The 25,484-nt window shown below is 50.5% G+C and overlaps 1 protein-coding gene across 1 annotated transcript; it reads right to left on the minus strand.

The window, feature by feature from the left end:
* Window positions 1-24,382, minus strand: LOC144742170 (cysteine-rich motor neuron 1 protein-like). The gene is given in 19 exon segments (XM_078624653.1): window positions 1-195; window positions 661-771; window positions 773-840; window positions 1,004-1,120; window positions 1,581-1,802; window positions 3,096-3,234; window positions 3,236-3,312; window positions 3,826-4,044; window positions 4,760-4,881; window positions 6,893-7,046; window positions 7,296-7,424; window positions 8,181-8,268; window positions 8,270-8,385; window positions 10,024-10,203; window positions 13,531-13,597; window positions 13,599-13,774; window positions 20,724-20,885; window positions 24,077-24,202; window positions 24,205-24,382. Coding segments are annotated over 19 exon segments (2,646 nt in total).
* Window positions 24,383-25,484: the final 1,102 nt, after the last annotated feature.

Below are 25,484 nucleotides of genomic sequence, written 5' to 3' on the forward strand. Positions count from 1 at the left end.
TTAGCGCGACGTCCAGTCGTTGCCAATGCTCAGCTTGGCCCTGGGGATGGTCATCTTGTCTGTGCAGGGAGAACTCATGTCTGGGGAGAAGTGGATGATCCCACAGTCGTTCTTCACATTCTGGAACTTGTTCTCCTTGGAGGGCTCCATGTAGACCACCGAGTTCTTGTTGACATGCTTCTTCAGAATCACCGTCTGAGGACAGCAGAGGAAAGGAACACCTCAGTGTTGACCGTTAAAAAAAAACAACACAGATTTGTTTGTGTGAAGTGATTTCCTCCATGTTTATCCCCATTTACACACTGCACATGCTCATGTCCCAATAAAAATGAAATGTTCTCCAGCAGCACTGTGATCCATGTTCAAATGGTAGTATCAGAGTGACTGATAACAGATCAATCAGTCGGGTGAAACTACCGCGTTACAGCAGCAAAGACAATAACATGAAGTGATTCTAAGGTAAAAAGTTAAAGTTAAAGTTAAAAAAATACTACCTACTACTACTACTACTACTAATAAAGATGAACAAAAATGAAAACTCACAGTTTAATTTGTATATAATTAGAAAATAATAAAGGAGCTGATGAAAGATGAAAAACTGATGAAAACTCATCACAGATCAACACTATTCTCCACCAGAGCTCCCAGAAACCCTCTCACCTTCTTGGGAGCGCTGTAGCAGGACATCTGCACCCACTTCTTCTTCTTGTTGACGAGTAAAGCCACAACGAGAAAGATGATGATGGCCAGCAGGAGACCTGCCAGGATCCAGGGCGGCCGACTGGTAGATGAGCGCCATCTCCATCTGATTGGGGTAACTGTCACCCAGCCCTCGCTCATCTGTCAGAGACAATCCCACGTGCAAAGTCAGACCTGGACATTCATTCTGCTCGGCGTGGACAGCTGACGACCAAATCAGAAGCTCATCGAGTCCACACCTCAGTGACAGACAAACAATGAGGCAGATGAGGATTTTACAAAGACGTAAACGGACGGGTGGTACCTGTGTCGGCGATGACGGTCGGTACGGTGACGGTGGTCATCCACGTCTCCGCCGTCGTGAAGACCGTCGTCTTCACTTTGTCAGTGGACACCAAGACCGGGAGGGACGTGGTCATCTCTGTCCAAACAGACACAAGTTCCATTAGCACGACACGGCTGCAGAGACGGTTCCCCCGGTCTGTGTTCATGGGAAACGTCTTTGCGTCAGAGCTGTTTTCCATTTGCCAGATAACGTCTGCACATATCAGAGGGCAAACAGCAGGATCCGTTCTGACTAAAGGCTAAAAAGTGTTGGAGGCCGATGGAGCCGGGGACAGGAAACACGTGTGAATGTGCGGATGCTGGAGGAATGTTTTCGCTCTGAGTGTGTGTGCGTGTCACATGGAATGTTTGCTGCGTGTTTGGAGCGACTGGGCCTGACGAACACACACATTCACACCCTCAGTCTGGAGGCCGGTCGCTCCCCTCCTGTACCATTACCGCCTTGTTACCATGACATTCCGTCTGTGTGAAAATGCTCGGTGAATTGCACACAAAACGCCCCTGCGTCAAGGAAACTTGCGAACGGCTCCCCTCACCGAGACAGTGCGGGCAGCACTGGCCCTTGCGTAAGACGGGCACCCTGCAGTTGGCAGCCGGGCAGCGCTGGGAGAAGCACTGAATGGTGCCGTTGTTGCAGGTACAGCTGGTGCAAGCGTTGGCCTTCCACGAGTCTCCAGCCAGGAGCACGTCTCCGTCGCTGGTTATGCAGTACTCCTGCTGGCTGTTGTTCACCGGCAGCAGCGGGCTCAGCGTCTCGTCTGCACACACACACACACACACACACACACACACACAGGTCTAGGTGTCACACTGATCAATCAGTGACCTCACACAGTGGATGTTCTACACATTGTGACATGAGGAAAAAAAAGCAAACATGCTGCGAGTGGCTCCAACATAAAACAGCTGGACTGATGTTAGTGCCGAGGACCTCTTCCTGACATTTATTTGTTCTTTGAGAGGTCGTATTTCCCATTTTGTTTTCTCTCAGTCTCTCTCCTCGTTTCATTGTTCCAGTGTTTCCAACTTTTTCACACAGTCTTCTACACCCTCAGTGTTTCAGCTGGAGGAATACGATCTTTATATTGACAATTCAGAAGTTGTTTATTGTTGATTGCACAACCGACTGAACAACCAAACTGACGCCCGTTGGTTCAGTAAAAATGATATGGAAAGTACGATTCTATACCTTTAAGTTCTACTGTGGAGCCTGTACCAGGGTCATCCTCTCCCCTGGTGGACTGTTTGCGCTCGCTAAATAAGTAACTTTAAGCATTCTCTGGCTCTGACAGTTTCCTTTGGGGAGTTTTATCTTTTCATGAACCATAAAATGTCCTTTTCATGCCTGCGAGGGTTGGTGTTGTGTAATAACGACGAGTTCAGTCCATGTTTTGTCCCCCTCGGCGGGTCCGGACCGATGTAACAGGACATGGAGAGGACGGCTGCTACACGGCTCACCTCCGCTCGCAGCAGTTACTGGGCCCTTAGGGCGGCTTTGGAGATAAGACGCTTTACAAATGTTAATTACAACCAGCAGATGTCAGGTTATCGACGTGTCTCATCGGGCCGAGATCTACAACCACCTCCGACTGGGCTCGAAAGCACCCCCCTACTGTACGCAGACATCATAGGGCCTGTCAGTGGGATGTGTATTATTCCCACATTCCTGGTGACCAGGCCCATACATATATCAAAGGGCAGCCTCTGACAATCTGCTTTTGTGGAGGCAGATGCCGCGATAAGGCAGATTGGCATTCTCAAGGAGCAGCTCACAGGCGCAGTCATGCGTTGCTGATTTGTGGGCCTCCTGCTCGGGAGCGCTGGCCGAGATGTTTGGAAGTGTATGAGAGACTCTGGTGTAAACTATGTCTGCGTGTGGTTCAGCTGGAGCTGAGATACTGGTGACAGAGTATGTTCCCATAGCCGTGAGGGAATGGCGCAGTGATTAGTTAGATGACCCCCCCCCCCCCCCCCCCCACACACACACACAGTCTGGAAGCAGTGCACATGTGCTGCTGCCTGTTGCCTGTACATCCCAAACAGCCCCTCACCTGGGCAGACGTGGCAACAGGTGTCCCTGTTCTTGATGGGGGTCTGGCAAAGAGCCGGTGGGCAAACCTCACTGTCGCAGAGGACGCGCCCCCTCCGGCAGGTGCAGCGCGTGCACTCGTCCAGGTTCCACGTCTCCCCCCTCCACGTAGAATTCTCCCCCGGGGGCTCTGCACACCACCATGTCCATCCCCTCGGGCTGACCGCTGCCTGATTCGTCTGCAGCAGAAGAAGAGATGACCGGGGTCACGTTGGCTGTCTGTTACGTCGTGAAAAGAAACTAAAGTGAGAGTTGGAGCCACAAAGTTGTGACACGAACGAAAACCTCGTTCAATCCAGCAATCAGTCTGAATGTTCTTTTGACCTTGGACGTCAGACATGTACATCCAGTGTGTAAAAAAAAGAAAAGCCATTAATTTAAACAGAGCACTAACCTCCACCACACACCTCAAAAACACAATATTATTCTTATTCTTCTTATTATTATATTCATCCCTAGTGTTTGTCCTGTTTGCGGAGGTAATCAAAGAACAACTGTCGTATCAATGACTTTTATGACTTTTAACTGATTCACTATCCTGCTGACTCAGCGGTCTGTGCATTGAGAAGCTGAGCTCTTGTGTCTCTCGTCGGTTTGCGGTTTGTCGTGATCACGTTGTGTTGAGTCCGGGGGGATGGGGGACGGACGGACGGACGGCATGTTGTGTGTCGACTGTGTGTGTCCTCTCATACCTTCACATGTGGGACAGCACTGGTCCGGCCTGACGACGGGATGAGAGCAGCTGGGTACCGGACAGGATATGAGCACACACATCTCCCGTCCAGAGTGGCAGTAGCAGTCGCGGCAGCCGTCGTGCCAGCCGTCGCCCTCCTCGTATCGGCGCCCGTTGGAGGTGAAGCAGTAGTTGGGCAGCACGACGGGGACGGTGGTACTGGGAACATGGACGCTCTCTGGAGATGCAAACATGACACAAACTAACGTCACTGGGCTGTGGAGCGGTCAACATGAATTTGTTGACATCAGAGAAAGAAAATAAATCCAGCAAAGCTCTTAAAGCTCTTATCCCTTTTACAAACAGTCACAAACAGTAAGTTCAGGCAGATGTTTAAAGACGCCGCCTTCCAAAAAAACACCTTCCCCATGCTAAATATTTGAACTGTACACACACACACACACACACACACACACACACACACACACACACACACACACACACACACACACACACACACACACACACACACACACACACGTATCCAGACAGGTAAACAGCAGTTTATTTGCAGTAGGTGGAGACGAGGAGCCGGCTGAACTGATGACTGAACCTCGCATATCTGAGGCGGAAATATTTATAAAGCAGCTAAACTGGTAAAATAAACACATCCAATGAAACATGGCACCGGAGAATCTGATGAAGAGTTTCCCCACAGCTCCTGGACGAAGATAAACAGCGGCTTGAACCAAAACAAATATTCACGTCTCCAGCGTCGAGCAGCCAAAGGTCACAGGAAATCAAACCGCCAAACTCCTCCACCCCTACTACTGGCTGGTTTCTGAAGTTAACCAGGTAAACACATACATGTACAATAGAAGTGTATGTGAGCACCCGTGTCTGCTGGGATGGATCAGGTCCGATGCTGAAAACGTACACGAGATGTCGCTTACCTTTGCACGAGCAGATGGAGCAGCCCTTCCTGTTCTGTCGGTAGCCGTCGCTGCAGTGTCTGTCGCAGGTGAAGGGGGGGCACTTGACACAGCGGCACATCTCGCAGCCGTGTTTGTTCCTCCTGCGGCGTCACAGAAGACGCACAACTCAATGACACCCACGGCACGTCGGGGGTTAAATAACGCTGGTATAATCAACATCTGGAGCTGCTTTCCTTTCTCCTTTTTCCTTTAGCTGCGTTTGAAGAGGCCGACATGTGAGATCCCTGTGGTTTGAACATCATACCAACTACCAGCAGCATTCGAAAGATGCTTTCAATTTACCTCCTTCGCATATTTATTGCACCAAAAGCCAAAACATGAAAAACAAGGAGAAGCTCCGTCAGAGAAACATGGTGCTCCTCAGACTGAAGTGATCACGGGCGACTCTCGGGTCCACTTTGTCAGAGAAGAACAAGAAATAGGAAGCACAGAAACACAGCAGATCGTAAAATCCAGAGACTGACTCTGTCTCTCCCCGTCTTGTTCATCTTCTCCCGACCCGTGCCATGAAGTCGGGTCTACGATTAGATTAGAGGGCCTAATCGATTGGTTATGAAAAGTCACAATCGTAAGAATTGTACGGATTTGCGTCGGGGAAGTATTCGAGCCAGCAAACGTGAAAATCACTTCACTGTTTCCACCGAACCGACACGTACGGGACCATTTCGGCCACACGAAAACCGACCTGGATGTTCTGATGAACGACAGACTTCCCCCAAGTCAAGGACGAATGCATCTGGGAAACACACAGCCCTCTGCGCCAGCATCCAGGTAACGAATTCATGTTTAACACCACAAAGGATGAAATAAGGCGAAGGTGGCGGTCAGAGGTGGGAGGGGCGTCTCTCTCCCTCGGATTGAACACCGTTTGACTTATTATTAAATTATGATTATGATTATTTAGTTCAAAAACACATGAGACGCAGCCGTATCTGACATGAAAAAAAGTCTCCTTGTTTTTGTTTGTGAACATTGTGACAGGAATGACTCTATGAACCGTTATCTGCGGGGGCGGCGTACATGGAAGCGAACCCATGCAGGCGTCTCATAGCGGAGGACGTGCTGAAATAGTAACAACAGCGGTTGAAACAACACTCGCAGGGCTCGGGCCGGTGCCTCACTGTGAAAATACAGAGACAGACAGAGCTGCGACCTTGGAGGACGGCTTTGTTTAAAGATGGGGTGTGGAATGCCGAGCGGCGCGTTGGGCTCCAGGGGGAATACACAGGGGCTCCGGGGGGCACCGGGGGCCTCATCCCCACTACTGCTGGCTCGGCACAATTCCTATTGTGCCAAAAAAAACCTTGCTGGTCGTTGGAATGTCTTTCAGAATCGGTCACAGTGAAGATGTTGGTTCTGTTGATGGAGAACTCGTTCACAAACTCTTCTACTCAGCCTCCATGTTCGCGACGTGGACGTTCCAGCTGAGCGTCACTGCGGCAGGCAGTTGGTGTCCATGCGACTGCACGCCGGGGTCCTCAGCGGGAGCACTGGTCTGCCCGGGAAGTCTGAGCGGCTCTGTGAGGATTTCAGACTTCTGAGGCTGGACCGTAGCTGCTGCTTAGGGAGGATAAGGGCAGGACTTACTGCTCCCCTCTTTCCCGCAGGGCGCCCCCTCATCTTTTCACCCTGCTGACATCTTCTGTAGATGTGTAACGGGGAGCATTTCATAAAGGTTTTATCCCGATGGCTTCGATCGTTGTTTGGAACCGGGATGATGACTTTGAAAAGACCTGTTGTCTAGGGACCTTTTCCAGGGGCATTTTCCAGATGTTTTGAGCGGCTGGGAGCCCCCTACCATACTGAACTCTGAAATAAGCTTAATATGAGAACGCCTCACATCTTGGAGGTGATTGCAGGGGGGGAAAACAGCAGCTCATGCATTCAGGGAACTCCTGAAACAAAGACTTGTACTGTTGAAGAGAAGAGTCACCTTTCACTGACATAACAGGATTATTAGCCGGCGAGCGCGTCACAGAGCCACGTTACATCACTGACAGCCTTTGAACGAGCCAAAAAAACACCGATGACAAATGAGCAGCGAGAAGCTTCGGGGGGGACGGGAGCTGTCGGGTCAGCGGGTGTACTCACACATATCCGTAGGGGCAAGTCTTAGTGCAGGTCAAAGGTCGACACTTGGGCACGGGGATGCTGCATTCACACACCTCACAGCCCAAGTCGTCACGCTCGTATCCCATCGGGCATTGCAAGGAACAATATTTCCCCAGGTCGGGGCAGGAGTCATCTGAAAGAGTTGAGGGAGAGGTCGTGTGATCGTGGGCGCGACCATCCATCACACGCCGCTTTCAGGCTGCTCACAGGAACATTCCTGCGACAGAGAACCTCGCAGAGACCGTAGCCATGGACACAGCAAGCTGCCGACAACAGACGTAACGGCGTGGTTTTTTCACACGGGCAAATAAAGACTCGCACGCCGAAGGGAAGCTGCCGATCACGTGCTGTGAAGTGGAGGCGTGAGGAAAAGGGAACCTACTGCTGAGACACTGGCAGAGCAGACATCCATGTCTGTCCTGGTGGAATCCGTAGGGGCAGTCGTTCCCAGAGAGGGAGCAGTTCTCCAGAGGAGGACACAGCATGGGGCTGACCGTTTCATAAGAGGGCTCTGGAGAACAGAAACAGAGAGGAGGGACATTTGACCTGACAGCAGAGAAAAGACAACAACAAATACGATGAATCCTTCCCAAACGCTTCCCCGCCGCCCCCTCAGGTTTAACCCCTAATGTGAGCTTTCTGTGCCAGCTGTAATAGCTACCTGTTGACACCGCTCTTACTTTGGAGTAAACAGTCATTGAGGATAAATGCTGCGTGATTACAGCAGGGGGGGTCCGACACGTCTGTGTTCAAAGCCTTCACAGGTCGAGTGTGTGACGGCCGTCTTGAGCCAACACCGTAGTGTAGCGAGAAGGAAATCAGGCCTCTCCTTCCTCCAGGACATAATCCTTCTCCCATCTCTTGCCACGTTCGGTGGGAGGGGCAGCCCAACGAGCTGTAACTAATTACGCTCCCACACACATTCACCCCCCCCCCCCCCAAAAAAAAAAAAAGGATCCACTTCAATTATGCAGCCTCCGCAGCCTCACACACACACACACACACACACACACACACACACACACAGGTGGGTCTCATTTTGGTGGGCAAGAGTAATAAAGGAACACAAAGAACCCTGCGGCTTGAAGAATGCTCTGTGGCCTCCCCCTTTAATGAGCTCATGCCGACATGGTCTCTGGAGCAAAGCTGCAGGACGGCAGGAGCCTCCTTGCGTGTTCTACGCAGGCTGACGTGAGGCTCTCGCAGGCCGAGCCGTACGGATGTTGTGACGAAAGAAAGCAGGTGCATCGTGTGAGAGTTTGTGTACCTTCGCAGAAGGGACAGCACTCCCCAGGGATCTTGACGGGGTTCTGGCAGCTTTGTTTGCAGGCCATGGCCGTGCAGTGCGGCTCCCCCGTCCACGCACTGGCAGAAGGTGCAGTCGTCCTCTTTCCACTGCTCCTCGTGGGCGCGCAGCTTGTTGTTCACCCAGCAGCTGGCCTTAGTGCTGTCCATCGACAGCAGCTCCACGTCTGAGAGCACACGGGGCACGGGGGTGGGTTAGAGCGCGACCATGACCACTGGCCTGACAGGGTTCAGACTGACACGAGACACAAGGGCGACAGACAGAATCTGACTGCTCTGACTCTACAGCGTCGACCCTGTGACGAACTGAAGGTCGAACACCAAGGTCAGCGTTTGATGCCATAATTTGACTACAAAGCAAAGAAAGTGTGTTTCAGCCGTTCAGATGTGCGGTCGTTAGGCTTAAGTGGGAACCGTAAAACGTGGGACAGTTTAATAGCCAATCTGGGAGCCCGCAGTGATATATGATGCCTCTGGGAAGCCCTTTTTCATGTTTTCAACTTTTACAATAAAACCCCCGTTAATCACCTTTGTTCCACAGTTTACTGGTCAGCGGGGTTAGAATGTTGTCTCAGCATTTCCTCTGTCGAACACATGGGTATTATTCTGTCAGCGTGGTTGGTATTAGTGGAGTTACTGAAGACCAGTGCGGTCGTATTCCTGAAGCTGATTTTCCCTTCTGTGAATGTTGGGACTCGTGGTTGAAAAAGGGGGAACGTTGCTGGTTCCTGTACTTCTGATAATGTCCCATGATGTCGTCACCTTAAACCCGTTTCATGTCCAGGACCCACACACACGAAATCCAGACGTTAGTCAAACAACGTCATTGACTGTTTTTCGAGGGTTTTTGTCTTGATGTGTCCATTATTATTATTATTATTATTATTATCATGGTTATTATTTGTATTCATTCATTCATGCATTCATCATACGGTGAAGTCGATCCCGTCTGTCTACGGGTGAACGTCAGGGTTGGACCTGGTGAAGGACAGACGACCATTCACACCAGGAACAGTTGTAACCACTGTACCACCGTATCACCCTGTTATGATTATTATTACACTGCTGTATTAATACAATGTTGTTATTATCTTCCTCTTACTCCTGTCAGGGCTTGTGGATTCAGCGGAGGAGGTGTCAGTGACACTCAATAAAGTCAATAAAGCCAAAGGCAGCAGGGTGAATGTACATTTTTACGTCCGTCCATGATGTTCTCTGCATGAGGACAAATATCCACAAGAAAAGAGATGAAAGCATTCCTCTCCATCTTTAAAGGCCAGCACATTCCAAGTATACGTCCAGCGCTAGAGGTGCCGGAGGGGACGATCTCTGCTCGTAGTCCCCCTCTACCCGCTCCTCGACTGGCCTCGTCCACCGACTGCAGGAAGGCTCTAATGTGGTGGCCATATGTGCTGCGAACCCACGTTTAACAATCCAAAGTGCACATATCATGGTGTGTTTGCAAGTGGATCCACGGCTATTAAGCTGCATCCAGATATTACAGAGGATGCACCCTGAAGGAACAGTCTGCCCGTTGGAAATGACCCTGAGCGGCTCTGAAGTGCACCTCCTGAATGTCAGGTATGGATGGTGATTATAGGAGGAAGCCAGTGGTCTATGAGGGCATCAGCTTCCCACGTTTCCTGCTGACGCCTCGTCTACGCCACGCCAGCAGCTGCTTCCGTCTCAGACGCCGGTTAGAGTGTGTTCTAATTTCTACATTGATCCAACGAAGACCTGAGGTGACAGGTCATCACTCTTTATTGTGATGTAGTAGCCAACAAGACAAAGGTGAGTGAGCGTACCTATGCAGACAGGGCAGCACTCGCCCTCAGGAATGTAGAAGTTCTCGCAGTCCACCTCAGCGCACTCGGCCTTGGAGCAGAAGGAAATCCCCCCCCGACACTGACACAGCCAGCAGGGATCCATGCGGTACACTTCGCCCTCCGAGAACTCCTTCCCAGTGTGGACACACTTGGGAGAGACTGAGAGGGAAGGGGAGGGGGGGCGGTGTCAGACAAACGCTTCAACCTGGAAATGAACATAATGTGATGTGCTCCATCCACGTCTCCCTCCTCGTCTCCATCGTAGGAGTCGATTTCGTCAACACCCCTTATTGTCAATGACAATATGAAACTATGATGACGATCGTGGCGTCATGTCGCTTTTCCACGACACACTCCCAGTAGGTGTTTGTCACAGACAAGCGAGAGAAAAGAGACGGAGCAGGACGCGATCGCTGATGAACCGAGTCACTGTGGAGGGATTGACACACCGAACAACGAGTCCTGAGTGACCTTCAGGGTTTAAAACCGACAGAGGTCAACGTCGAAATGTCGATCAGTTCGTGAAATCGAACAGCCATGTTCAATCAGTCATTACGTTTGTAAAATGTCCTAGATTTCCAAAGGGAGTCAGGCGCGTTTCAGCACTTGGGGTGTGGCGGTTGGGGGCGGGGGGGGGTTCTGCCCCCACCACATGACAAACCCACCTGGTCTCCATCATAAACATCAGTCTCAATCGGTGCGAATGAACAATCAGTCAATCTGCCACTGATTTAACGTCTTCTAGGAACAAACTGGCGCTGAAGTCGACACCGACGGCCGAGTCAAAGCCTCGGGGGCGGAATGGCATTCATCAGACAGTAAAGCCAAGTCAATGAAGAGGAATTTCATGGGATCTATCGAGCCTCGGAAAGTGTCTCTTGCAGAGCAGAGTAAAAGAAAACAGAAGAGGTTCTGAGGCTTTGGCGGAATCTGGGCTCATGTGCCGGTGGCAGGTGGACTGAATCCGTCTGGTCGGCATTTTCCCAAACGCATCAAAGCACTTAGAATCTCTTGTAGCTCGGTTCCCCCCTTCTATGAAATCAAATGAGCTTAGCTACACCACCTTTGGAAAGCCGAGGTCTGGTCTTCTGTATCGACTTCATGCCCAGTAAAGCATGAATGCAGACGGGAAAAGCTTGACCTGCTCATGGCACAGGAGGCCCTGGAAGTGTCTGCCAGTAACGTGTGTGTGTGTGTGTGTGTGTGGTGTGTGTGTGTGTGTGCAAAAGAAAAACACAGGGTACTCAAATAACTAGATTAACATGCTGAGTTGCAACGTCTACAAGAGCGTGATTAAACCATGAGTGGTTTAAATGAACGGTGCTAGTTGAGGTGACAGCGTCTCTGTCGTAACACTAGACGACACGTTCAAACGCTCCAGAGTCTGGTGACTCGTTGTGATGAGACTTTGACTGACCACAGGAGAACTCCTCATCAAGTACACCCGCACAGGAACGTCTGCTCACTGAGGGGCGGTACGGGGACGTTAGCGCCGGTAGCCGGTGGCAGCAGACGTAGACGTGGTCTCCATAAATGAGAGCAGCGTCTGCCCCCCTCCGTAACTCGGGAGTGGGACCCCCGTGCGTCTGCGCTAATGACCCCGAGCCTCCCCGACAACACAAAGCAGAGGTGGGCTAACGGAGTTGGAAGAAGAGCAGGGGGGTTCTTTCTGTTCGGTGTCTGCGCGCACGCGCTCGTCCTGCTGTCCCGAGTTGCGTGCAACAAAACCAAGCAGAGAAAATGCAATAAGCACTATAGCTTCCTGAAATCAAAAGGCACGGCCACGTTTAACGCTCACAGAAGCAATAGGAAGTCACATGGAGGGGGTGCTCACATGTGATTTCCGCAGTGTTTGTTAATGGTAATCCTTGAAACAACTTGCGGCAAAGAATCTAAATTCCAGTCGTGCTTATGTGATGTTCAATCTTCTCAAAATTGATGTGAGGACTGGATGTGGAGAAGACCAAACCTTCACACTCCAGGCAAATACAGTAAGCAGGAGAAAGATAATCACAGTATTTATCAAAGCTAAAAGGATACTGATGGTGAGTACAGTATATCAAATGACAACGGAGAATGTCTTTAAAAATGATCCCGCTCTGCATGAGAGCACGCTATCAGCACGCTACGCTGATGGAGACAAGCTGACTTGTGCCATGGAAACCAGTGAGTGAAAGCTGGTGGCGGACAGATGGATTAGATCGATCCATGAGATCTCAACTGTATCTGACAATGAGTGGATGTCGCCCATCTTTATGTCCTAACTCAAGCAGACCTCACACTGTGACTACAGTACACCCAGCTCTGACCACAGGGGACAAATATGTGCCATGTGAAAGGATGACAAACGGCAGGCCGACGTCGGCTCGTTACGCCGCTGCCAGGTTTGCTCTGCAATCCAAACACACAAACAGTCCTTCTCCGGCCAAGAGCGGCGGCCAAAACAGGTGGAAGTTATTGTCCGTGTGCACGCCGACCCTGACTGCATTGGCTCCCAGAGCCAAGAGGGCTGAACAGTCTGACAGACACAGAATGGAAGGCAGGCGTCAGAGAAAAGACCTGTCATTTGACCGTACGTTACAATTCTACGTGGACGGTGGAGTTGCAGCAGCACGGAGCTGATTTGGGGTGGAGGGGGGGGGGGGGGGGGGGGTACTCAGTGCGTAACCTGGTCCGTGTCCCTGTCCATGGAGCTTTCGGACCCGGCGCGCAGGCATGCAGGCCTGACAGACAGTAGGGGCTGCACAAAAGGCATCAAGGCTCAGGCCCAAAGAGCAGCAGACACTTGTTATCAAAACGCTGATCCCATGGCCCCCACGGCTGCCATTCAGCCCCCGCCAGCCTGCCGGACTCGATTACCCTCCCCACTGGCAGAATGGAGCACATAAAAAGCATTCCCATCAATGAACTGTTGAACCTTTTCCCTTTGGACGTGTGACCAGACAGGAACCCCTTTGACACTGCACTTCTGTTGAGCAAATTCATAGCCTAAGCACTTTCCTGGTCACTGGGCTTGTTAAGTCCATTAATTCCAGGACACGGCGCTCATTTATACATGTGGAAGGGCCAGAATGGGAATTTGTTCTGTTGGTAAAACAGCGAATATTTGTTGGGAGCGCAGAGTAAACAGACCCATACCACAGGTCCCCTCCCTGCCTCGGCTGCTCCTGGTCGCTGGTGGGGCCGCGCCACGGACACCTCACTTCCACTTCTGTGTGAACAAACCGCTGCGAAACGATATCTCAGATCGTAGCAGAGCTGCTTCTATGTGTGCCGATAAATCCCTGAGAAATGTCTTTGAACCGCAGGAGGCTCCAGACCCGGCTGATAAACAGCCCGACAGTAATTATCCACTTTTCCTTTTCATGTGCGAACATTTAGTCAGCGGGGAGAAAATTGTTACTCTGAGGAAAAAATAATTGCCTCCTGAAAAAGGTGATGAATCTCGCACCAACTGTGCCGGAGTTGTAATTTGGTGCAATTCACCTTTCTGGCACTCAAAGACATCACAGCAGTCTCCTGGCTGACCGCTGGCCTGGTGCAGCGGCGCCGCCACGCTGCCCGCTCGGGCAGTGAGGCTTGGGGCAGGCACGGAGGTCGCAAGTGCACTCAGGCGGTAGAGAAGGACAGCAACCAGCAGGGGGCGTGTAACTCTTGGTGAGGACCGAGCCTTTGGGGCAGGACGGCAGCGGAAGAGTCGGGCAGGTGACGCCAGCACATCTTAGCTCCTCTGAAACACACACACACACACACACACATAAACGTTGGGATACAAGGACCAACACTCTTAACCCACATTATTATTATTTTCTAAATTTCTTTTCATTTTACACTTTAGGACAGCTGAGTTGGATGTTGGATGGTGTTACAGTGGATCCCTGGTGTGTGGTACATGTCAGTATAGAGTCATTTCTTTTATTATTGATATTTAACAAGAAAACAAGAAAAAACGTTTTTAAAATATATGTAAAATAAATCAAAATATATCTAGTTAGAATCTAGTCATAGCCGTACCTTCTCCTCAACTCATTATTCTTACAAACCCATACAGTAAAGAAACGGTCCCACTCCCATGTTATTGACTTGAATCCGGTGATAATTTCAATCTGTGGGTCGTCCATCAGTTCAATGCCTTCATTACTTCTCCGTGGACCGGCGGCCTCATTCTTCATCCGATAACTCAACACGTATCCAGGTACGGCAGTAAAGATGTCGATCGTTTAATAACTGTTTGTTACCCTGACCAAACAGTGGACAGACAGTGTCGATAAAAGAAGATTAAACCCAGGTCCCCCGCTGAGATACCGTAAAACACGTCCTACACAGTGCTCATCCACCCAGGAGTCCCCCTCCACCATCACATTCAGACGTTCTTCTCTGCACGTGTGCGTGCGTCACAGCTTTGGAACAGCTTGACCCGCGTTTTGCCCTCAAACTCGACTTCTCATCGTGACCCTACTCTGTGCAGAGTCACTCGACCCTCTTCTGTGGTCTGTCTCAGCTTTACAGCATCCTGTCAGAGAAACAAGCGGCGCCCTGGACCGCGACAGGACTCCGATCCCACACAGCCCGGCTCACAATCCAAACAGCCTCGGTTCAAGAACGCTTTTATTCTCTGTACTTTCTCCTCTTTACTTGGCATAGCAGCTTGTGTTGTCTACACATTTGCCAGAGCCAACATAATAGCTCTGATACCGCTTGTTAGGGGCGGGCGGGGGGTGGGGGGGGTGGGGGGGTGCAGGGCTACTGGAAATCTGGGCAGAGGGGGCTCAGAGGTGTATTTTGGAGCCTGTTCAGGAAAAGAAAAGTGGAAGGCCCCTCTGTACCAACATTGTATGAGAACAGTAGCGACCTCACAAAGACTGGATTACCCAAACCAGACGGACGTCACGTGTTTATTTTGCTTCTCGGTGTCACTGCAGTGCAGACTCCTCCTGCTCTGTCCTGTTGTCAATCACTCATTTACTGCATCTTCTCCTGCTTCTCCTGCACGGTTTTCACCACCGAGGGGCTTAACGAGTGCACGGATGATGGATGAGAAGGAAAATCCAGTGATTGCACGTCCACTTTAAATCCTCCAGGCATCTAAGAGGAGGAAATGTGTAAACGGATCAAAGGGGGGAAAAAAAAAGAAAAAAAAGAAAAGGTTAAGTGGCTTCCGTTAAGACGATCACTTCGCAATCACTCTGTACATTCGGTTTGTGCGGGGAAGAAATCACTCAAGCTGCTGTTGCATAACAATTCTCGGAGTTTTGTTCGCCTTTCCAGAAGCTGCTGTTGATGGTCTTCCCAGACTGAGCTGGCTCCAAGGTGCAACGTGATTCTCTCAGAGGATGTGCCTCATCCCTGACATTTAAAGAGCTGTAAGTGGATCCTTCTGCGTTTAGCCAACAGACGAGGAACCTGAATAGGTGAGCCATTCGGGGGGTCCAGACCCCTGATCCTCTCCTGAGCTGGGGTCTCATTCATCCCTCTTTTTTTTTTCTTCAGGTGCACCCTCCGGTCTGACCCACGGCTCCTCTGGCTGCATTTTTAAAAAAGAGGGGTCTCCCTGTATTCAAAAGGGTGGGGGGCAAAATTTCTAACAGATGAAATGGAGGAGAAGGAAAACATTGGATTTTTCTGGAGTGTGAGGTATCTGTACTGTGCCGTTTTAGGTCGGCCACAAAGCTCTCATTGATAAACTTTGTAGCTGAATAGAGTCATATAGAAACTGAGGGCTGAACCTTCTGTTCAGGGGGGCTGCAACGATTTTAACGGTTTCTGGCCTGATTCCGATGCTGGAGTTAAGTAAACTTGTGGGAGGCTGGGACTGGTGAGTGTTTTCACCTCCACTGACTGGTTTTGCATCTGAAAACCTCACAGAGCTGTAAAAAAAAAAATGGCAGAAAGTCACACGCCGAAAAAAAACTGAAAAACACTTTGCACGTATTGTTTGAAGGCTGATAAAAGCCGGGGTCAGAGTGCACGAGGAAACGCAGCTGGCAGACAAACCATTGTCATTCAAATGACCAGAGAAGTAGAATCTGTTCACGGAACCCGTCAGACAATTGCAGGTCCAATTTGTCCGATTAAAAGCATTTTCTAGCCGCCACATTTATGAACACAATGGAGGTCAGAAGAAGTCAGCAGCAGATGGATTTTATCCTGGGCCGTGTTCTGCCTCAGTGTAAATGGCTGTAATTAGTGAGTCAGCGGCCACAGACCCGTCCTCCTATCACAATGGCCGCCGTACTCCAACTTGCACAAACACAAAAAGACCTGATTTGGTATGCTTGATAACTTCTCTGCAGATTAGGAAGCATGTGCTCTTGTGCGAATGCAGCAGAGAATGGGAACGCTTTTAAACCGACGTAGAATTGTCAAAACTACACAATCTCACACACACACACACACACACACCTGACACTGGTCTGGAACAGGCGGGAAAAGGAAATTGCTTCATTACCACAGAATGGGTTCTTTTGTAAACAATGCCTATTTCTGGCATTTCAGCAGCTCATTGAAGAAAGAAAAACAGCTCCTTTCTTAATGGGTTTTTTCTTTGACTTCGGGCCGGGTACAAGGAGCGCAGTCTTCCCCCAGACCGGAGCGACTCGACCAGGCAGAGGAGGCTGTGTTGACAGCATGAGTTTACTCATGGAAAAAAAAGCGCACAATGTGCGTTCTGTTCGGCGAGCGACTTTGGACGCAAGTCAGCGGAGAACAAAGCTGTCTCAGTCCAGCTGCCCCTCTGTGGGCTTCTGCTCTGTCCTCAGGTTTTATAAAGGAGACACACCAGGGGCGTCTCTCGCACAAAGCCGTGGGGGGCCGACCAGCAGTTACACCTCAGAGGGCTGTTTTGTGGCCGTCAGTAAGCAGGACGCCTTTAAGGCCTTTAATCTGCTCGCGTACTCTTCCCAGTGTGTGAGCCTGGTTTATAAATCCTGTTCCATCATGGCGGGCCGCCAGGCTGCTGTTTGTAATCAAATTTATTGTATTGCATCACACCTCAGGTCAGAGGAGCTGTGCTGTGTGTGTGCACTTTTCCAACGACTTGGGAGACGCTGGAGGGGAGCATCTTCTCACACAAAGATCGCCTGACAAGTTTCAGCAGTGAAAATAACACAAACCAAATGTTTGTATTCACCGTGGCCACTTGCGATCACCTCGTTTAGCACACAACACCGGACACTTCCATCATGAGGAGCACCAGGGGGGGAAGTTGAAGACGGACGTCGGCCGCTGGTGCACGTGCTCCCCGCACGCCTTCTTTCCTACGGCTCACGTGATCTGGTGTCCTGAGCATCGCACCTGCAGCTGTCAATGAGGTGAGGTAATCTGGACGTCCACTGATGTATTCACGTATGTGTGTGTGTGTGTGTGTGTGTGTACACAGCTACTGCAAATAGCTTGTGTGCATTCAAGGGAAACACACCCTTTCCTTGCTGTCAGATGACCAGTAAGATTGGACCAGCGGCAGTCGGGAACACAGACTTACATCAGGCCAACGGGCCCGTCCCTGGAGCAATCACACCACGCATGGTCTATGAGAAGATCTGCTGTGTGCGTGTGTGTGTGTGTGTGTGACAGGGCTGTCATCTGTAGTGTCCCCTGACAAATCAAATCACGGAAGTGTTGGACATGGGGTGGGCCGTACCGATCTGTCTAATTACGAGACAAAGAGAAAAGAACGGCTGACGATGAGAGACACGTGCTTTGGTCCGTTAATGGTTGTAGCTGAATGAGCTGAGCTGACACTGAATGGAGACACGGTGTGAACCGGTAATCCAACACTGGAATTTACAGACGCTCCCTGAGTCGTGGCTTCTCTTGCTGTCTTGCCAGTGCTTTGACAACAATCCCAGCCCGCTTTGAAAGGAAGTTCTTTGTCTCCATTGCCGCACAACATTTTTTTTTCTGTTTCCCTCTTTGAAATCCCTAATCACACACAAACACACACACACACACGCGCACGCTGAGACGCACACCTCTGCCAGCCAGCGGCGGTCTGACCAGGCCAGTAATAGCGCCGCCACAAAGACGATGAAGCCAAGCAGAACTAACAGTCCTTTCACGTGGAGGAGAGCGAGGACGGAGGTGGCAGAGGTGGGAGCGCCGTGGATGCACCAGCACGTCAGACACTCCTGAACGGACACTGAGAGACGACAACCTGCACTTTCCAACTATCAGCATTCATACGTTGCCAGTCGCACAACTTTTTTGTATCGTGAGCAACAGGAGGGGAATTCCTGGGGGGGTCTTATCATGAATGAACTATGTAAACCATCCCAGAGTAAAAGGAGCAAACACCGCCCTTGCAGGACCGGCAGGCTGTGCTTGACACAAATACCTCCGGCGAATGCCTGGCTTCACTTGTGATTTCCTATCGTCCCGTGCCCCCCCCCCCCCCAACACACACACACACACACCTCACTTCCCTTCCCCCTTTATCGCATCATCTCCGCCGCCGGACATGTAGGTAAAACGTCTCCCCCAACACACACACACACACACAACGACCAACCGACTGCACAGGGCTGGAGTCGCCACAGATACTTACATTATGACACAACATCTTCATTTTGTCATATGGTCGGTCATGCGATATCATATGTCATGGTTTTTTTTGTACCGTTTTCAAAAGCAAAACATGTCACCAAATAAGATCTGTATCTAATCAAAAACAAAAATCTAATTTGTACCTGACATTCATTACAATAATATAAGTAATTATAATAAATAAGTCACAAACGTCCTGCACCAGACAAACTATAGTAAAGACCAAATATCAGCATATTTTACTGCACGGAACTTGTTCCCCGCAACAGCATAGAAGGAATACGTAACCTCAGCGAGAGGAAGCCTGATAACACACAAAGGGAAATGTCTGCCAGGAGATAATTATCACACACACACACACACACACGTGATGATATACACCCACATGCAAGCTCACACATGTGTTCATCCGTGCTCGTGTACACTCACATACAGACATAACAGACACGCTGCACACATCCTGGCCTCTTATTTAATGAGGGGCCATCAGAGGGGTGTGTGTCTGCGTGTGTGTGTCTGTGTGTGCGTGTTGCTGTGAGAACTCATAAGCTGCTGAAAAATGTTGTTTACAGTTTTCACTGGTGTGAGTTTAGACTGTCATCCGCTTTGAGACGAGAGTTATAAAACACAGAGCGAAGCGCGCCTGTAATTGTACGACTTTGATGCGGATACGTCAAAACATTAAGTCTGATGAAGATGCTTCCTGTGGGGATTCTCGGAGTAACACAAACATCCACATAACTGCAAAAACATCTGTGCTGTTTGCAGACTAAATAACCTGAGTACGTCTGCGGCACACTGTCAGCCGTCTGAGGTGACAAAAACATCTAAACGCCGTCAGAGTCGCATGCTTCCGACGTAATCGGTCAACTACAATACCAAGGTTTAGTTAGTTGCAGGTTTAGTTATGTTGCCATGGTGACCAGTTTGCTCAACGGCTTCACCGGTCAGCCGGTCGGCGAGTTCGTTTTAGTTTGTGCACACGTCTCCGACGTCACTTAGCGACTTCCACCTCGCGATCCAAAGGTCAGGGTTTTCTGTTGGTCGCCACACATCATTGAAAGGATTCGGTCATCAGCCTCCGTCACACACACACACAGCCTCATTCATCCCGTCCACTCTGGGACTGAGGATCTCCAACACCCCATATTTCCTTCAACAGTCTGGGCAAACCCAGCAATTGTAATGGAAACGTTTCTGTTTTTGTTTCTCTCTCACTTTCTTTTTTTTTTTCTTTTTAATCCTTCATTCTCCTCTAACTTGAAGCATTCTGCACTCCACAAGGAGAACTATTTAGATACTGAATCTATTTTAAACCCTGACATCTGTACATAAATCTCCTTGAGCTGCACACAGCAACGACTTGGCTGCGAATGGGGTTGCGCTTTCCCGCAGCAGGTCATCGGAAGGTTACCTGCCGCTTCCTGGCACTGGCTGCGGTTGGCGTAGGCGAAGTGGTGGTGGCAGCTCTGAGACTCGCACACGCAGCCGTCAGCAGTCAGGTTACAGCCAGAGAACGTGCAGGCCGGGTTGGACGGGCCCACATACTTCTCTCGGTGATGGTCCCGGTGCTCGTGGCTCCGACCCTCTGGAAACCACACACACCGTCGTCAGTGACTCACAGACACGGGCACCGCTCGAGTGTGTCTGCACGTGTGTGTGTCATCACCACGATATGTTGGTAGCATTAGTCACCTCAGACACATCTGTTAGGGATTAGTTCTACTCATTGGGCATTTTCATTCCCATCCAACATGGATTCTCTGTTCAAGTAAATAATGATCATATCTTTTGCATTATTTTTTTTTAATTTTATTTTTGTATTTTAACTGATTTTGTTCAATCTTATTTTTTTTTCTATTTTATTAGTACATTTTCTACCTTTACTGTGATCGAGAAAAAGTCGCCCACAGTTTTATTGTACTTTTGTGCGACAGAGATTTTTTTTTTACAAAAGCACTTTCAGTACATATTTAGATTTTTACATTCAACTCCACTAAATTAATCCATTGAACATCGTGCAACTTCTGTCCTGTACTGTCCTCGACAGAACATAAAACTCCATCCCAACACCAGCGATCTTTAAAAACCTGTTTTTATAAAAGCTGAACTCACAGACAGAGACAGAGCCCACTCACCTGATTTTCTGGCCTTCATGCAGGTTTCTAAGTCGGGGAAGGTGAAGGAGCCCAGACAGGTGTGCCGGGCATCACAAACGCATTGACCCCCGGCCATGTCGCAGCCTGTCGTCAGGGGACAGCGCTCGTCCTCCAAGCCCGCCTCCGGGTGGTCGGGAAGCACTGCGGACGAGCAACAGCAGAACTTAAGAAGCTGGCGAACAAACGACTTGCTTGCTGGGACTTTCTTCACTTCAGGATGTGAGATAAAGACTGGAAAGGTTCATGGATGAAGAGTAATCGGGAGGCAACATTTGCCAGAAAATCTAAGAAGACTTTTTTCCAAGAATCCTCGGAGGCCGGCCAGCTTACGACCTGGATCGCAACACATCGCCTTGGCACAACCATTCCTGAAGGCGCCTTCTTGGCCAAGCATTCCTCCTCCCCCCTCGTTGTGCCATGCTACTTCATCCATTGAGCCCATTTGTTTGCTTCTGTTCCACAGCGTGAGGCCCTCCCAGGGTTCGCATCTCTGCTGCTTGCTGGAACGCCTCCTCTGTACCAAGGCCACTTGCACCATACCCCCCCACCCCCCACACTGGTCTTTTTCACACTCGGCCTTGGCCACGGAGATTGAGCGCCAAGGCCGAACCACGCCGCATGAGAGAGGAACGAGCCCCGTTTGCTGACGAGAGCCCCCACATACATGTCAGCCGTCGGGGTCCTTTCACACGCATGCATGAACGAACACTAGCACGTCGAGCTAATTAGCCGTCTTCATCGCTGTCCATCAGTGAGTGAAACCCGACGGGACAAACTGCAACACGGCGTAACTGTTCCCAAATGTGACGTGTGACTGGAGCTTGTCCTGATTCTCTGCTTTTCTTCAGCCACGAGGGTGCATCAAACTTTAACTGTAAAACCTAAACATGAGCGCTCCTTTGTGTATTTATTGGACTTCAGTGGTGACATGTTGGGATGGACAAAAAGAACTGCCAAGAAACCCAAGTGAAACCATGTGAACGGTAACAAAACACAGCTGTTTACTCACAGGGATTAAAAGAAAAAATACTCTTGGCTGGAAGCGTCGCCTTGGTAACCTGGTCAATGGAGGATTCGCACAAGTTGTGAACTGCCGGCGACACGGGAGAGTGAAAGGTGTGTTAAACCTGAGCCGCTGCTGGCTGTTCATGGCGGTCCCAGACGGACCTTTTCAACGAACCCATTACAATATCCACCTTCCACCTTCAAATGATCCTCACCTCCACGTTTTTTCCGTCCAGTGGCTTTCCTCCTGCTGGCGGGGTATTTGAGGAGGTGGGTGCTGGTGTGCCTGTCTGTGTGTATGTTGGGGGGAGGGGGGGGGGGGCTATTGGCTCATTGATTAAGTCAGCTGACCCCCAGTCAGTCCACTTGGCTGATCCCGACCTTGGTCTGGTCTGACCTTGTTATCTGTCATCTGTGGAATGACTCCTGCAAAGGTCTATGGGGGGGGGGGTTCAGGATGGGACAGCTGACCCCTACAGGCCCTCTGGCTGATAGCGAGCTAAAAAGGAAGTCTTTGAAACCTTAGATAATACCGGAGGACGGGCGCCGGAGCTGAGGACACGGTGTCCAGGTCAGACACGTTCTGCTACCAGCAGCAGGAGCTTTGGGGGAATATGAGACCTGATCGCTGAAGACCTGAGGGGTCCAGAGGACTTTCATCTGGTGTTTTCTTCAGGCCTCTAAACGCCGATTTAATCAATCATTGAATAAGACATCTCGTCTCGTCTCGTCTCGTCTCGTCTCGTCTCGTCTCGTCTCGTCTCACTCAGCCAATGACCAGCAGCAGAGTAGAACACGGACCTCTCCTGTGCCGGTTCCACGTGGCTCCAGTGAATAGGTCACCTGCGTTACAAGCCGGTTGCTTTTCCAACCAACAGGTTTTGACCACCCAGAAAATCCAAACTGAGAGGGAGGGGATCGGAAAGCGGAAACATTTACCCCCGATTCCTGATTGCAAGTCTAATCACTTTAAGACCCTCGCAGCTCGAGGAGGGAAATCTGGGATCAGCCTCCAGGAGCCTGCCTACTGTGGCCCCTGAAAACACACTGGGAGGTGTTGATTTACCCCCACCTGGACCCTCTGGGAAAGTGCGGCTGTGTATGTGTGTGTGTGTGTGTGTGTGTGATTTAGGGGTCAGCAGCGTGCTCCAAGGCCCCTGGAGGCCATGGGACCGGAGCCACGTCTCAATCAGAAGGACCATTAGGTTCCAAACCTGTTAACTGTCAGGGGAGATGTCCCCCAGACACCACCAGCCTAACACCGCTACATGGGGCACAATCAGCGGTAGCGTCTCTTGGGATGACCTGGGGGCTGAAACCCCCGCAAACCGCATGGACCCCTGATTCGGACCACCCCACAGAGGGATCCAGACACCCACCGAGAGCTGCTTACTCTCTCCTCCAACGCTGTCAGTCCTCTTCAATCATCCTGAAACAGGCCGGACAGAGTGCAGGTGGAGGGCTGGGGCGGGGGGGCATTGCTACTTACTTCATTCGCTGTGTGGAACCTGACACCACACACATCTTTGAAGCCAACAAAGTGCGTAAACCAGCTCCTCCAGCAAACAGCTCTGCTGGCAGCGGAACAGCGCAGCAACTGTGGATTCAGAAATCCAAATCCACTGGGGACTTTTGCAATCGTGCAGCCGAGCCGTCCCAGTTTTCAGACCCCACGCTGAAGCCCAGGGTGTGAACTACATTCACCGAGAGCCAACCCATACTTCGAAGCATCATCGCCCCTCTTGTCCCATGTCAGTTCACCCGCTCTGAGCTGCAGGTTGCACCGTGCCAACGCCTGCTGCCAGACAGTACTGAGCAGTACTTGTGAATGAAGCTTTGAGGAGGAGACGGAGAGGCTGAACATGACTCCTCTGCCGGCAGTCAAGAGACCCTCAGACCTGCAGGCGGCTGCAGGCTGCCAGAGACACAGTGCACACTGACACAGGCCCTGGATCCGGCTGACACTTCAATGGGGGGAGCCTCTTGAAGGAAGTGGATGGATGTCCACCTACTGAATGAACACCTGTGGTTCTTTTCATTTCCTTTTCAAGTGCAGTCACACGGGATCAGAAAACATTTTCAACACGGCAGCAAAAGTGCCTCAGCTATCAGTCCATAGATGTCATCAGGTGTAAGGCACAACAAGATGGAGTTGGTGCACGGACCAGAGGACAACATGCGTCACGGAGTTTGGATTTGCTTTTGTGTTGTTTCAATGGACAGAAATAAATTCATGGAATTGGGGAAAATGGAATAAACACGAATGGAGCCATCTCTCAAGAAAACTCAAAACGAAAAAAAACTTTGTGTTCAGCCTCTTCCCTCACCTTTACACACCCCGGTCTCTGGGATGGAGGCCGCTCCTGTGCCGTTGACAGACGCGCAGCTCAGCCCCAGAGCGCAGTATCCGTGCGCCCAGTCCTCTCCGCCGCAGCGCTCCCACTCCAGCCGGCGCAGTGGGGGCAGCAGCCGCACGGGTCCCTGGCCAGCGTCCGGCCCCCTCCGCAGCTCTGCGCCGCAGTAGCGGGACAAGTCCGGGAGTTACACGGCTGGCACGCACGAGTCAGGGGCGTCCGCGCCAGGACCAGGATACCGAGGACCCCCAGGAAGAACACGGGGCACTTGCTGAACATGATTGTTAAAGAAGAAGAAGAAGAAGAAGAAGGAGGAAATCTTCTGCGCGCACTTGTCAGTCGATCCACGCGGCGCGCACGTCTCGCTCCACAAGTTGCTCGTTCGGAAAGTTTTGTCTTGAGTCACTTCACAACGTGTAATCCCAAAGGTTCGCAGGTACACGCGTCCCGAGTCATCCGATCGCACACACACACACACACACACACACACACATACACACACACACACACACACGCACACACACACATACACGCACGCACACGCAGGGATCCTGCCGTCCACGGAGGCGCTGGACATCCACTGTGACCTGCTGCTGCTGCTGCTGCTGCTGCTGCTGACACAGGCGGGCGGACGCGCAATCTGAGAGCTCAATTGACAAACAGGCGCACAGAAATTAGCGGTGCCCCCCTCCCCTGACTGACGTGGGCCCCGGCCAGTCACAGGGAGCCGGGGGAGGGACCACCGGAGCTCAGCGCGTTGCGCAATGATGCAATTTGGAACGTCTTCAGTGCAAGTTTCTCTGGCACACACCGAAGACACACCTACGAGTTGGAAACATCCATTTACTTAACAAGAACTACTTTTTTACCTCTATTTTTCATTATATTCTTTATTCATAAAAAGTGCACTACAGCTGCACATCCGCTGATTTACCCGTATTTATTTCCTGTGTAAATATGTTTTTTGTTTTAGTTGTAGGTAGTTATTAGTTTTGATGGCCATTTGTTTGTTCTTTTTTAAAGTTTTCCTCCTCTGTTGTATCTCAATGTTTGCTGCCGTAACACAATCAGTTCCCTCACAGGATCAGTAAACCAACTCCATCTATCTATCTAACTTGCATACTATAGATGGATGTCAGGTCAGAGTCTGCTAGATGTTCCAAGGTCTAGAAGATACCAACATTCTGTGGAACAAACACCTCTACTGGTTTCGTCCTTTTTCAATCAAAGCTGAAGACCCACTTTCTTAGACCGGGGTCCATTCTGTCTAGGACAGTCTTGTTTTTGCGTGTACTTATCTGGTGTGTTCTATTTTATGTACTTCTGGAAGGCTTCTAATACACTGTAGCATTTGAAATATGTTTTTTGTGTGTTGTTTTAT

This window comes from Lampetra planeri, unplaced genomic scaffold, assembly GCF_965212315.1.
Source record: "Lampetra planeri unplaced genomic scaffold, kcLamPlan1.2.h2 scaffold_885, whole genome shotgun sequence".
In the NCBI taxonomy this organism is placed as follows: domain Eukaryota; kingdom Metazoa; phylum Chordata; class Hyperoartia; order Petromyzontiformes; family Petromyzontidae; genus Lampetra; species Lampetra planeri.